Consider the following 13,973-nt stretch of genomic DNA (forward strand, 5'->3'; position numbering starts at 1 on the left):
AGTGTGTTATGTTACGTTGTACAGTGCTCGTGTAGTGTAGTGTGTGATGTTACGTTGTACAGTGCTCATGTAGTGTAGTGTGTTATGTTACGTTGTACAGTGCTCGTGTAGTGTGTGCTGTTATGTTGTACATTGTTCCTGTAGTATCTGATGTTATGTTGTACAGTGCTCCTTTAGTGTGTTATGTTACGTTGTACAGTGCTCATGTAGTGTAGTGTGTGATGTTACGTTGTACAGTGCTCATGTAGTGTAGTGTGTTATGTTACGTTGTACAGTGCTCGTGTAGTGTAGTGTGTGATGTTACGTTGTACAGTGCTCATGTAGTGTAGTGTGTTATGTTACGTTGTACAGTGCTCATGTAGTGTAGTGTGTTATGTTACGTTGTACAGTGCTCGTGTAGTGTGTGCTGTTACGTTGTACATTGTTCCTGTAGTATCTGATGTTATGTTGTACAGTGCTCCTTTAGTGTGTTATGTTACGTTGTACAGTGCTCATGTAGTGTAGTTTCTGATGTTACGTTGTACAGTGCTCCTTTAGTGTAGTGTTATGTTAACGTTGTACAGTGCTCATGTAGTGTAGTGTGTGATGTTATGTTGTACATTGTTCTTGTAGTGTAGCGTTATGTTACGTTGTACATTTCTCCTGTAGTGTCTGACGTTGCATTGTGCGTTGTTCCTGTAGTGTCTGACGTTGCATTGTGCGTTGTGACGTTGCATTGTGCGTTGTTCCTGTAGTGTCTGACGTTGCATTGTGTGTTGTTCCTGTTGCCTGTTATATTACACTGCACATCCCTTTATTTTTGTAGGTCAGGGCGATTGGTTACCTTTCTCAGTCAGCCTGCAGCATGCTGACACTGGGGTATAGACGGGTAGCTATAGGGAGCCTGGCACTTTATATTTTGAAGAATTGTGAAAGCTCCTCCCCCTTAATCCCCCATCAGCCCTCATTGTATCTCATGTTGTCTTCTGTAAATCTTCTATTTTACGATAATGTGAACAGTATGGATTATGGGGGTTGTTCAGAGATGACTGCGGATCGCTGCATAAGCATCCAGATCTGCGTTCATCTCCACACATGCTGGGGTCCGCCCAGCACAGGGCAAGGCCGCCCAACATGTGAGAGGCCGCCTGCTGATGGGTCCACAATTAGATTGCGGCAGCATCGGATCTATGGTTGACCCCTGGCAGCGCAGCCCGGCTACGCTGTCAGACGGTCAGCGGACATTTTTTATTTTTATTTTGGAGCGGCTGCATGGGACGTCATGCAGCCGCCCCGAAAACAGTGCCACCTCTGCAATGCTGTAACTCCGCCCACGCCTGTCAATCACATTTGCGCGGCTTCGTCCAGGTCTGAATTGGGCCCAGTATGCACTTTATATCCACAGAGGAAGAGGTTCAGGTCATGGGGGTAAATTTACTAAGGTGGGAGTTTTTTTAGAACTAGTGATGTTGCCTATAGCAACCAATCAGATTCTACTTAACATTTACCAAGCTGCTTCTAGAAGATAATAAATAGAATCTGATTGGTTGCTATAGGCAACATCACCAGTTCTAAAAAAACTCCCACCTTAGTAAATTTACCTCATGGTTCCTTTGTGTTTTGTGTTAGTTTCTGGTAGAAAGAAAGAAACCAGAAACGGGACGGTTGGGGTAAAATAATTTAACCAGACCCATTAGCAAGTCACTATAGGTGTGTTTGTGCCCAAAAAACTTTAAAGGAAGAAAACTTCAAAGGAAGATTGCAAATGTTCCTAAACCTTTATTATATGTGAGTGTGATAAAGTGCCAAGTGAGCTGGGTGGGGTCAGGCACGCTTGTATGTGGTATTTAATGCTGGCAGGGGCTTATTCACATATAAATGATGCTCTCTACTGTATCTTGGGTGCTTTATTTGTGTTTGTGATTGTTTTTCCTCAAACGCAGTGACTTAAAGCTAAGGGTCCGGATTCTGATTGACGGAACACTGATCATATTCAGAGTCAAACCGGAGGATGCTGGGAAATATACCTGTGTGCCTAGCAACAGCCTCGGACGCTCGCCATCAGCATCGGCGTATCTTGCTGTCCAATGTGAGTGTAACTGGCGGCGGTCGGTCTGAATACTCTATTTTTACCACCACAATTCAGTTTTAGCTCTCCTCTTCTATTACCTATTGCAGCAGCGCTGACCTGGGGATAAAGGTGAGTGTGGTGACCCGATTCTGAAGCCATATTAAATCTCTAAAGACTATATGAGGGGAAGTAATTGTGTTTATTGGAGTCTCTCTGTTTTTAGCATTGGGAGAACCAGATTTACAGTCTGTGCATTAACCAGCACGGTGTGGCCCGTGGAAAGTGCTGTCGGGGTCAGGATGCAGCACTTTTAAACTGTCTCTTCTGAACCTGGTGGTCAGACTCTTTACTGTATGTGCATGGAGACGTGCCAGGGGATAAAGTGGCCACGTTGGTTTAGCTGCTGGTTAGGGGAGCACTGATGTAACGCCATCCATCTCTCTATTTTCCTCCCAGACCCTGCACGAGTAATCAATATGCCACCCGTCATCTACGTCCCGGTCGGGATTCATGGTCACGTCCGCTGCCCTGCGGATGCCGTGCCGCCTGTCACCTATGTGAAATGGAATAAAGATGGCCGACCTCTGAGGACTGATAAGGTAGGTAGTGGGTGACACTGCTGGCTGTCTGTGAGAATGATCAGTCATTGGTCCTTTGTTGCTAGTTAAAAGGGAAAATTATGTATATGGTAAGAAAAACAAAAATCATATATTACAGAGCCGAACAAAACAGTGTTTTATACATATGACTGGGATTATAAATCAGGAGACTAACTTGTAATGAATAGGTCGATCCTTCCCGATACACAGACCAACACAGTGCTGCACATTTTCCCGATACACAGACCAACACAGTGCTGCACATTTTCCCGATACACAGACCAGCCCAGTGCTGCACACTTCCCTGTGCACAGACTGGTGTGGTTTTGTACACTTCCCTGTGCACAGACTGGTGTGGTTTTGTACACTTCCCTGTGCACAGACTGGTGTGGTTTTGTACACTTCCCTGTGCACAGACTGGTGTGGTTTTGTACACTTCCCTGTGCACAGACTGGTGTGGTTTTGTACACTTCCCTGTGCACAGACTGGTGTGGTTTTGTACACTTCCCTCTGCACAGACTGGTGTGGTTTTGTACACTTCCCTCTGCACAGACTGGTGTGGTTTTGTACACTTCCCTCTGCACAGACTGGTGTGGTTTTGTACACTTCCCTCTGCACAGACTGGTGTGGTTTTGTACACTTCCCTCTGCACAGACTGGTGTGGTTTTGTACACTTCCCCCTGCACAGACTGGTGTGGTTTTGTACACTTCCCCCTGCACAGACTGGTGTGGTTTTGTACACTTCCCCCTGCACATACTGGTGTGGTTTTGTACACTTCCCCGTGCACAGACTGGTGTGGTTTTGTACACTTCCCTCTGCACAGACTGGTGTGGTTTTGTACACTTCCCTCTGCACAGACTGGTGTGGTTTTGTACACTTCCCTCTGCACAGACTGGTGTGGTTTTGTACACTTCCCCCTGCACAGACTGGTGTGGTTTTGTACACTTCCCCCTGCACAGACTGGTGTGGTTTTGTACACTTCCCTCTGCACAGACTGGTGTGGTTTTGTACACTTCCCTCTGCACAGACTGGTGTGGTTTTGTACACTTCCCTGTGCATGCACTGGCCCAGAGTTACACACATCCCTATTCATTGGCCAGCCTGTTGCTGCACGCTTCAGTATGCACAGACTGTTCCCGTACTGTACTCTTCTCTATGCACTGACTATCTTGGTGTTGTACACTATTCAGTGCACGGGCCGGCCTGTTGCTGCACACTTCCCTGTACACAGACTTTCCCGGTGCTGCCCATTTCCCTATGCACGGACTATCCTAGTGCTGCACATTTCCCTATGCACTGACTATTTCAATGCTGACACTTCCCTATGCACAGACTTTCCCAGTGCTGCACACTTCCCTATGCACAGACTATCCCAGTGCTGCACACTTCCCTATGCACGGACTTTCCCAGTGCTGCACACTTCCCTATGCACAGACTATCCCAGTGCTGCACACTTCCCTATGCACAGACTATCCCAGTGCTGCACACTTCCCTATGCACGGACTATCCCAGGGCTGCACATTTCCCTATGCACAGACTATCCCAGTGCTGCACACTTCCCTATGCACGGACTATCCCAGTGCTGCACACTTCCCTATGCACGGACTATCCCAGTGTTGCAAATTTCCCTTATCCCTATATCCTTATATGCACGGACTATCCCAGTGCTGCACATTTCCCTATGCACAAACTATACCAGTGCTGTACATTTCCCTATGCACAAACTATACCAGTGCTGTACATTTCCCTATGCACGGACCATCCCAGAGTTGCACACTTTCTTTTGCACAGACTCCCAGTGCTGCGCAGGTCCTCCTATACAGACTGGCCCAGTGCTGCGCACGTCCTCATATACACACCGGTCCGGTGCTGCACACGTCCTCATATACAGACCGGCCCAGTGCTGCACACGTCCTCATATACAGACTGGCCCAGTGCTGCACACGTCCTCATATACAGACTGGCCCAGTGCTGCACACGTCCTCATATACAGACCGGCCCAGTGCTGCACACGTCCTCATATACAGACCGGCCCAGTGCTGCACACGTCCTCATATACACACCGGCCCAGAGCTGCACACGTCCTCATATACACACCGGCCCAGTGCTGCACACGTCCTCATATACAGACTGGCCCAGTGCTGCACACGTCCTCATATACACACCGGCCCAGTGCTGCACACGTCCTCATATACACACCGGCCCAGTGCTGCACACGTCCTCATATACAGACTGGCCCAGTGCTGCACACGTCCTCATATACACACCGGCCCAGTGCTGCACACGTCCTCATATACACACCGGCCCAGTGCTGCACACGTCCTCATATACACACCGGCCCAGTGCTGCACACGTCCTCATATACACACCGGTCCGGTGCTGCACACGTCCTCATATACAGACCGGCCCAGTGCTGCACACGTCCTCATATACAGACTGGCCCAGTGCTGCACACGTCCTCATATACAGACTGGCCCAGTGCTGCACACGTCCTCATATACAGACCGGCCCAGTGCTGCACACGTCCTCATATACAGACCGGCCCAGTGCTGCACACGTCCTCATATACACACCGGCCCAGAGCTGCACACGTCCTCATATACACACCGGCCCAGTGCTGCACACGTCCTCATATACACACCGGCCCAGTGCTGCACACGTCCTCATATACAGACTGGCCCAGTGCTGCACACGTCCTCATATACACACCGGCCCAGTGCTGCACACGTCCTCATATACACACCGGCCCAGTGCTGCACACGTCCTCATATACACACCGGCCCAGTGCTGCACACGTCCTCATATACACACCGGCCCAGTGCTGCACACGTCCTCATATACACACCGGCCCAGTGCTGCACACGTCCTCATATACACACCGGCCCAGTGCTGCACGCGTCCTCATATACAGACCGGCCCAGTGCTGCACGCGTCCTCATATACACACCGGCCCAGTGCTGCACACGTCCTCATATACACACACCGGCCCAGTGCTGCACGCGTCCTCATATACAGACCGGCCCAGAGCTGCACACGTCCTCATATACACACCGGCCCAGTGCTGCACACGTCCTCATATACACACACCGGCCCAGTGCTGCACACGTCCTCATATACACACACCGGCCCAGTGCTGCACACGTCCTCATATACACACACCGGCCCAGTGCTGCACACGTCCTCATATACACACCGGCCTAGTGCTGCACACGTCCTCATATACACACCGGCCCAGTGCTGCACACGTCCTCATATACACACCGGCCCAGTGCTGCACACGTCCTCATATACACACCGGCCCAGTGCTGCACACGTCCTCATATACACACCGGCCCAGTGCTGCACACGTCCTCATATACACACACCGGCCCAGTGCTGCACACGTCCTCATATACACACACCGGCCCAGTGCTGCACACGTCCTCATATACAGACTGGCCCAGTGCTGCACACGTCCTCATATACAGACTGGCCCAGTGCTGCACACGTCCTCATATACACACCGGCCCAGTGCTGCACACGTCCTCATATACACACCGGCCCAGTGCTGCACACGTCCTCATATACAGACCGGCCCAGTGCTGCACACGTCCTCATATACACACCGGCCCAGTGCTGCACACGTCCTCATATACACACCGGCCCAGTGCTGCACACGTCCTCATATACACACACCGGCCCAGTGCTGCACACGTCCTCATATACACACCGGCCCAGTGCTGCACACGTCCTCATATACACACCGGCCCAGTGCTGCACACGTCCTCATATACACACCGGCCCAGTGCTGCACACAACAACTACAGACTGATTTCCAGTCCTATGTTCCTTACCCTTTTCCATGTAATGGCCCTATGCATCATCTCTGCCACCTGGCTGGTAGTCCTGTGTTTATGCGGTATGTGAATATGATGGTGCTGTGTAAGTCCTGTGTTTATGCGGTATGTGAATATGATGGTGCTGTGTAAGTCCCTGTGTTTATGCGGTATGTGAATATGATGGTGCTGTGTAAGTCCCTGTGTTTATGCGGTATGTGAATATGATGGTGCTGTGTAAGTCCCTGTGTTTATGCGGTATGTGAATATGATGGTGCTGTGTAAGTCCCTGTGTTTATGCGGTATGTGAATATGATGGTGCTGTGTAAGTCCCTGTGTTTATGCGGTATGTGAATATGATGGTGCTGTGCAAGTCCCTGTGTTTATGCGGTATGTGAATATGATGGTGCTGTGTAAGTCCCTGTGTTTATGTGGTATGTGAATATGATGGTGCTGTGTAAGTCCCTGTGTTTATGCGATATGTGAATATGATGGTGCTGTGTAAGTCCTGTGTTTATGCGGCATGTGAATATGATGGTGCTGTGTAAGTCCTGTGTTTATGCGATATGTGAATATGATGGTGCTGTGTAAGTCCTGTGTTTATGCGGTATGTGAATATGATGGTGCTGTGTAAGTCCCTGTGTTTATGCGGTATGTGAATATGATGGTGCTGTGCAAGTCCCTGTGTTTATGCGGTATGTGAATATGATGGTGCTGTGTAAGTCCCTGTGTTTATGCGGTATGTGAATATGATGGTGCTGTGAAAGTCCTGTGTTTATGCGGTATGTGAATATGATGGTGCTGTGTAAGTCCTGTGTTTATGCGGTATGTGAATATGATGGTGATGTGTAAGTCCTGTGTTTATGCGGTATGTGAATATGATGGTGCTGTGTAAGTCCCTGTGTTTATGCGGTATGTGAATATGATGGTGCTGTGTAAGTCCCTGTGTTTATGCGGTATGTGAATATGATGGTGCTGTGTAAGTCCCTGTGTTTATGCGATATGTGAATATGATGGTGCTGTGCAAGTCCCTGTGTTTATGCGGTATGTGAATATGATGGTGCTGTGCAAGTCCCTGTGTTTATGCAGTATGTGAATATGATGGTGCTGTGCAAGTCCCTGTGTTTATGCTGTTTTCAGTTATCGGGCTGGAAACTCTTAGAAGATGGATCCATTCGCATTGAGGAGGCGACGGAGGAGTTGCTGGGCACTTACACCTGTGTGCCTTACAATGCACTGGGGACCATGGGCCAGTCCCCTCCTGCTCGGCTGCTGCTGAAGGTAAGTGCTTCAGAAGGGTCGGTAGGTTGTACTCTGATAGTTCAGCACAGAGAATTGCTGCCTCTACTATACGCAGAAAAACAGCAAATTGTATTGTTTCCAATCATTGAATAGAGTAAATTGTGATTCTTTTAGTATAATTAGAAAAAATACATTGCATTTCCATCCTCCTCCTGATTGTTCTGATCTGCATGTGGCACTATCGCTATTGCTACTTATGGACAGGATTAATCTGTGATTACAATATCTCCGCACATAGGGGGTAATTCCAAGTTGATCGCAGCATCAAATTTGTTAGCAGTTGGGTAAAACCATGGCCCTCATTCCGAGTTGTTCGCTCGCAAGCTGCTTTTAGCAGCATTGCACACGCTAAGCCGCCGCCTACTGGGAGTGAATCTTAGCTTAGCAAAATTGCGAACGAAAGATTTGCAATATTGCGAAAACATTTCTCTGTGCAGTTTCTGAGTAGCTCGAGACTTACTCTTCCAGTGCGATCAGTTCAGTGCTTGTCGTTCCTGGTTTGACGTCACAAACACACCCAGCGTTCGCCCAGACACTCCCCCGTTTCTCCAGCCACTCCCGCGTTTTTCCCAGAAACGGTAGCGTTTTTTCACACACTCCCATAAAACGGCCATTTTCCGCCCAGAAACACCCACTTCCTGTCAATCACACTCCGATCAGCAGAACGAAGAAAAAACCTCGTAATGCCGTGAGTAAAATACCAAACTTCTTAGCAAATTTACTTGGCGCAGTCGCAGTGCGAACATTGCGCATGCGCAATTAGCGGAAAATCGCTGCGATGCGAAGAAAATTACCGAGCGAACAACTCGGAATGAGGGCCCATGTGCACTGCAGGGAGGGCAGATATAACATTTGCAGAGAGAGTTAGATTTGGGTGGGTTATTTTGTTTCTGTGCAGGGTAAATACTGGCTGCTTTATTTTTACACTGCAATTTAGATTTCAGTTTGAACACACCCCACCCAAATCTAACTCGCTCTGCAAATGTTATATCTGCCACACCTGCTGTGCAAATGGTTTTGCCCAACTGCTAACAAATTTGATGCTGCGATCAACTTGGAATTACCCCCATAGAAACAGCGCTAGGTTGTCCTCATACTAAAGGATGAATGGTGACATTGCCGATTTCCTGCTGTGAAGACCCACAGTCCCTCCACCCATGGTAAAGAATCTCTGCAAGGCTCTATGGAGCAGATGTATTAACCTGGAGAAGGCATAAGGAAGTGATAAACCAGTGATATGTGCAAGGTGATAAAGGCACCAGCCAATCAGCTCCAATATGCAAATCGACAGTTAGGAGCTGATTGGCTGGTGCCTTTATCACCTTGCACTTATCACTGGTTTATCACTTCCTTATACCTTCTCCAGGTTAATACATCTGCCCCTATGTTTTTTAGGGTATCCGTTCACATGGTCGACCATGTTATGGTCGACAGTCATTAGGTCGACCACTATTGGTCGACATTGACATGGTCGACATGGACACATGGTCAACACATGAAAATGGTCGACACATGAAAGGCCGACACATGAAAAGGTCGACATGAGATTTTTAACTTTTTTTCTTTTCTTTTGGGGAACTATTCCATACTTTACGATCCACGTGGACTACGATTGGAACGGTAATCTGTGCCGAGCGAAGCGGTAGCGGAGCGAAGGCACCGTGCCCGAAGCATGGCGAGCGAAGCGAGCCAAGCGAGGGGACGCGGTGCACTAATTGGCGTTCCCAGTCACTTTACGCAAAAAACGACACCAAAAAAAGTTAAAAAAAATCATGTCGACCTTTTCATGTGTCGACCTTTCACGTGTCGACCATTTGAATGTGTCGACAATGTGTCCATGTCGACCATGTCAATGTCGACCAATAGTGGTCGATTTAATGACTGTCGACCATAACATGGTCGACCATTCATACCGGAACCGTTTTTTAGTCCTAGTCTGCAGTAGACTGGATACATGTATACAGTAGCTCAGTCCGGCAGATGCTCAGACATTGCCGCAACTCCCAAATCCTGCTTTTAGTTAGCGTTGCGATATCCACAATGGGGGCGAACGGGCAGCCAAATGTTTCTGTTCAGTTCCAATCACCAAAGAAGCTGTGGGTTCTATGAGCTAACGTAGTAACTTGCATATAGAAGCAGTGGCCATGTAGAATTTTTACCCATTACACATAAACAGAGTAGAGCCGGCCTCCACCAATCAGAGGTAAGGAGGGGGCATTGTGAGGCAAGGAGAGAGAGGTGCAGCACTGTTTTGCAACAAATAGGGCGATATGTATATTTCATGGCATGTTGCATGCGATACATCGCGTCACTTATCGCGTGTAGAATTCCAAATGTTTACGCAGAGGACAGCTCTTAAAGTGCGCGGGCCGCTAGTGACACTGGGAGGGTTCTCAAAAGATCCCCCTTTTGGGGATTTATGCGTAAAAAAGCACAGGCTTTTATAGCCAATGCCTTCTATAGTTGGTATTGCCTATCGGCTTACTTTCTGGAGCCTGATACATATGGGGAATGCGGTTAAACCTTTGGAGGTTTGACCACAATTTATTGTTCGTACATACCGCCCATTATCTTATTATCTCCCACTATGGAGATATAGGGGGGAATTCAAATGTTATCGCCCCTGATCTCCCGTCTGAAGTGATGGGAGATCGCAGGGGGCGATATACAAATGAGGTCCCCTATCGCGCTGATCGCACCCATTAGTTTTGAGTACGCGGCTAAACCCAACTAAATTAATGGGCGCAATCGGGAAAAGTGCCGATTGGGCGCTCAAACGGATCACTTTTCAGCTCGCCACCCTCTGGCGGGTGCGTGCTAAAATTTAGACGCCGGCAGCCAATCGCACTCGAACGGAACTACATTAGAATAGCTCCATTCAACGCCATCTAGTGGCTGCCGGCGGTAAAAACATTAAAATCTCTTCCATAAAATACCAACCAGTCAGCTCCTACAGTAACTGCCATTTTTTTTCCAAACACAGCCTGTAAAGTGACTTTACTTTATCTCTCTCTACTTTATCATTTCCAAGCTTTGATAAACATCCCCCTTTATTTCTGAGGCTATTGTACTGTACTGTACTGCACATTTCAATTTTATTGGTTACCAGCCATCATCTGCCTCCCGTCACTCCCACCTCCATATGTGTGCGGCTTCTTTGCCCAGAAGGGAAATTCCACTTTAAAAAGCTATTTTACAAATTCGTTTTCTTACCAAATAGTTTTAGTTCTTACATAGAGGACTGTTCCTGTGACCGTAAAACCTTTTACAAAGCAGGCACCGGCCTCCGACATTTATATTCAATACTCTATGGATCTCTCATAGCAAGCCTTTGAGTTGCTGTGTCATATCTCCCCTGCTATGGAGTGAACGGCTAAATGTCCGCACCGTGATGCTGCCGGGTAAAACGCACAATATCTAGAAGTTTCCATGTATGTGCCTAAAATAGAATACACCACCACCACATGTTATTCTTACATGTTGGTCCCTGTTATTACCATACAACTTACCTCCTCTGCTTTCCCTCTTTTATACCTATTATTACCACAATACCCCCCCTCCCCCTCCCCTCCCTCCCATGCAGAATCAGGGAAAGGATAAACCCTGCCAGGATGCCCCCGAAACTCTGCCCATTTAAAACTAAGCCCCTGCCAAAATCAGACAGTTGGGAGGTATGGTGGTTTATGGGCAACAGTATACCCGCCCCATGTGCACAACTAAATGCTATGTAAAGCAAATCGTGGGGGACCCTCCCCAATCCAGTAATGTTGCCCAAGCTTTGTTGCCTTTTTTTTTTTATATAAATACTTTACTTTAATGGGTCTGTTTCTGCCATTAGTGTACCTACTGTAGCTTATTTTAGCAAAAACGTTATGGATTGTCTAGGAAACCAAGAAATACAGAACGTTATAAAGAGGTAGCTGCTTCGATAATCGATAGCGTGCATTAAGGTACAATTACGGAAAGTGGGATATTAATCAGCTGTAGAAACAGTAGCAGCCACCTCTATTTCTTGTAATGGTTTAGACATTTAGCACTAAATATTCCGTCTTACTGAGAAGAGACGTAGGCAGCAGGTTAAGCTACCTTCCCATCCCTTCATTACCCACATCCTCATGTAAGTGTCTTTATTAATGAAGTCATCAATTATGTATATGGGTAAAAAAAAAATATGTATGTATATATATATATATATATATATATAAAAATCTACACACAATACCCCATAATGACAACTTGAAAACGTTTTTTTTTTTAGATTTTTGCAAATTTATTAAAAATAAAAAACTAAGAAATGACATGTACATACAGTAAGTATTCACAGCCTTTGCTCAATACTTTGTTGAGGCACCTTTGGCAGCAATAGCGCTTATCTATCTTTGCCCAGTTTCGCACATTCCTCTTTGCAGCACCTCTCAAGCTCCATCAGGTTGGATGGGAAGCGGCGGTGCACAGCCATTTTCAGATCAAGGATGATCAGTGGTAACAGGATGCACCTGAGCTCAATTTTGAGCTTCGTGGCAAAGGCTGTGAATACTTATGAACATGTGATTTCTTAGTTTTTTATTTTTAATAAATTTGCAAAAATCACAAAACTTTTTTTCACGTTGTCATTATGGGGTATTGTGTGTAGAATTTTGAGGGAAAAAATGAATTTATTCCATTTTAGAATAAGACTGTAACATAACAAAATGTGGAAAAAGTGAAGCGCTGTGAATACTTTCCGGATGCACTATCTGTATGGAGCTGTAAGTGTCAGTCTGCAATCTCATCATGGATTTAGGAAAGCGATAAAAGGATTCCTCGCAATCTAGATGATAAGGGTGTAGTAATGAATGGTAATGGTATGTTATGATACAGGTTGATTATCCCTTATCCAAAATTCAAAATCCCACATTTTTGGTTCCACTACTGAGATAATAACACATACACATATATATTATATTATATATCTATATAATATATCTGTATATACACATAATATATAATATATATGTCATCTCAGTAGGGGACCCAAAAAATGTGGGATTTTGAATTTTGGATAAGGGATACTCAACCTGTAATTATACCTACGTGTTGAGTAATAATCCATTGGAGGCATATCTGACATTGTAGGGTTTTCACTCCATCTTTTCCACTTGTATAAAACCTTATGTGGGTGAGCGCAGAGCCGGCCCTAACCAATATGAAGCCCTAGGCAAGATTTTGGCTGGTGCCCCCTAGCACCGTCTCTATTTCCACCTCTGACCCAGCACCCCTTTCCCAGCACCATCACCCCTCACCCATAGCAGTCCTCATTTTGGTCACAAAAGGGGTGTGTTCTTGCTGGGAAGGAGTATGGCCACACAACAGTACCCCCAATTCAAATTACACCACACAGTAGTGCAACTTTATTCACATTATATCGTGCAATAGTGTCCCTTATTCACATTACACCACACTATATTGCTCTTTATTCACATTAGACCACACAGTAGGGCTCCTTCAATACATTACACCACATAGTAGAGCACCTTATACACATAATGCCACACATTAGTAATGCCTTTATACACCTAATGCCACACAGTAATGCCCCTTACACATACGACACACATTATTAATGTAATTATAATGCACCTTACATATTTGCCAACCTTTACTAATGCCCTTATACACATAATGTCCCTTACACATACGCTGCACATTATTAATGCCCTTATACACATAATGACACACAAAGTGCCCCTTACACATACAGTATGCTGCACATTATTAATGCATTTATACACATGACACACAATGCCCCTTACACATATGCTGCACAGTATTGCACAATCAACCCACCCGCACACAGCACTCACACAGCCGCTAATAGTGTGACATCTGCCTCTGCTTGGATACATATGTGTCCTCCTACATCTTAAATGCATCTTATTAGCGTTGCTGATATGTGGCATGCCTATATTCTGTGTGCGACTGTGGGTGTATCTGCATATGAAATGCTACATTACAGTGATTTCCAGGAATACACTGTAACGTAGCATTTTGCATGCAGATACAGTCACAGTTGCACACAGAATGTAGGCATGCTGCATATCATTTTAATCAGCAGAAGCTGCTTGTGCCCCTAGGCATTTGCCTAGTTTGCCTATGCCTAGGGCCGGCTCTGGGTGAGCGGACCTCCTACTAGGCATCCACCTCATACGGACATTCAGACCCTAGTG

At 46.5% G+C, this 13,973-nt stretch overlaps 1 protein-coding gene across 3 annotated transcripts in view; it reads left to right on the forward strand.

Annotated features, from left to right (window-relative positions):
* Positions 1 to 13,973, forward strand: part of IGSF9B (immunoglobulin superfamily member 9B) — a 158,536-nt gene that overhangs the window by 82,515 nt on the left and 62,048 nt on the right. For all 3 annotated transcript variants that reach the window (XM_063943611.1, XM_063943612.1, XM_063943613.1), the window contains exons 7-9: positions 1,923 to 2,068; positions 2,507 to 2,649; positions 7,606 to 7,746. In XM_063943611.1, coding sequence (XP_063799681.1) covers positions 1,923 to 2,068; positions 2,507 to 2,649; positions 7,606 to 7,746 — 430 coding nt within the window. The remainder of the gene's footprint in view (positions 1 to 1,922; positions 2,069 to 2,506; positions 2,650 to 7,605; positions 7,747 to 13,973) is intronic.

The sequence above is a fragment of the Pseudophryne corroboree genome, chromosome 10 (assembly GCF_028390025.1).
Source record: "Pseudophryne corroboree isolate aPseCor3 chromosome 10, aPseCor3.hap2, whole genome shotgun sequence".
NCBI lineage: Eukaryota > Metazoa > Chordata > Amphibia > Anura > Myobatrachidae > Pseudophryne > Pseudophryne corroboree.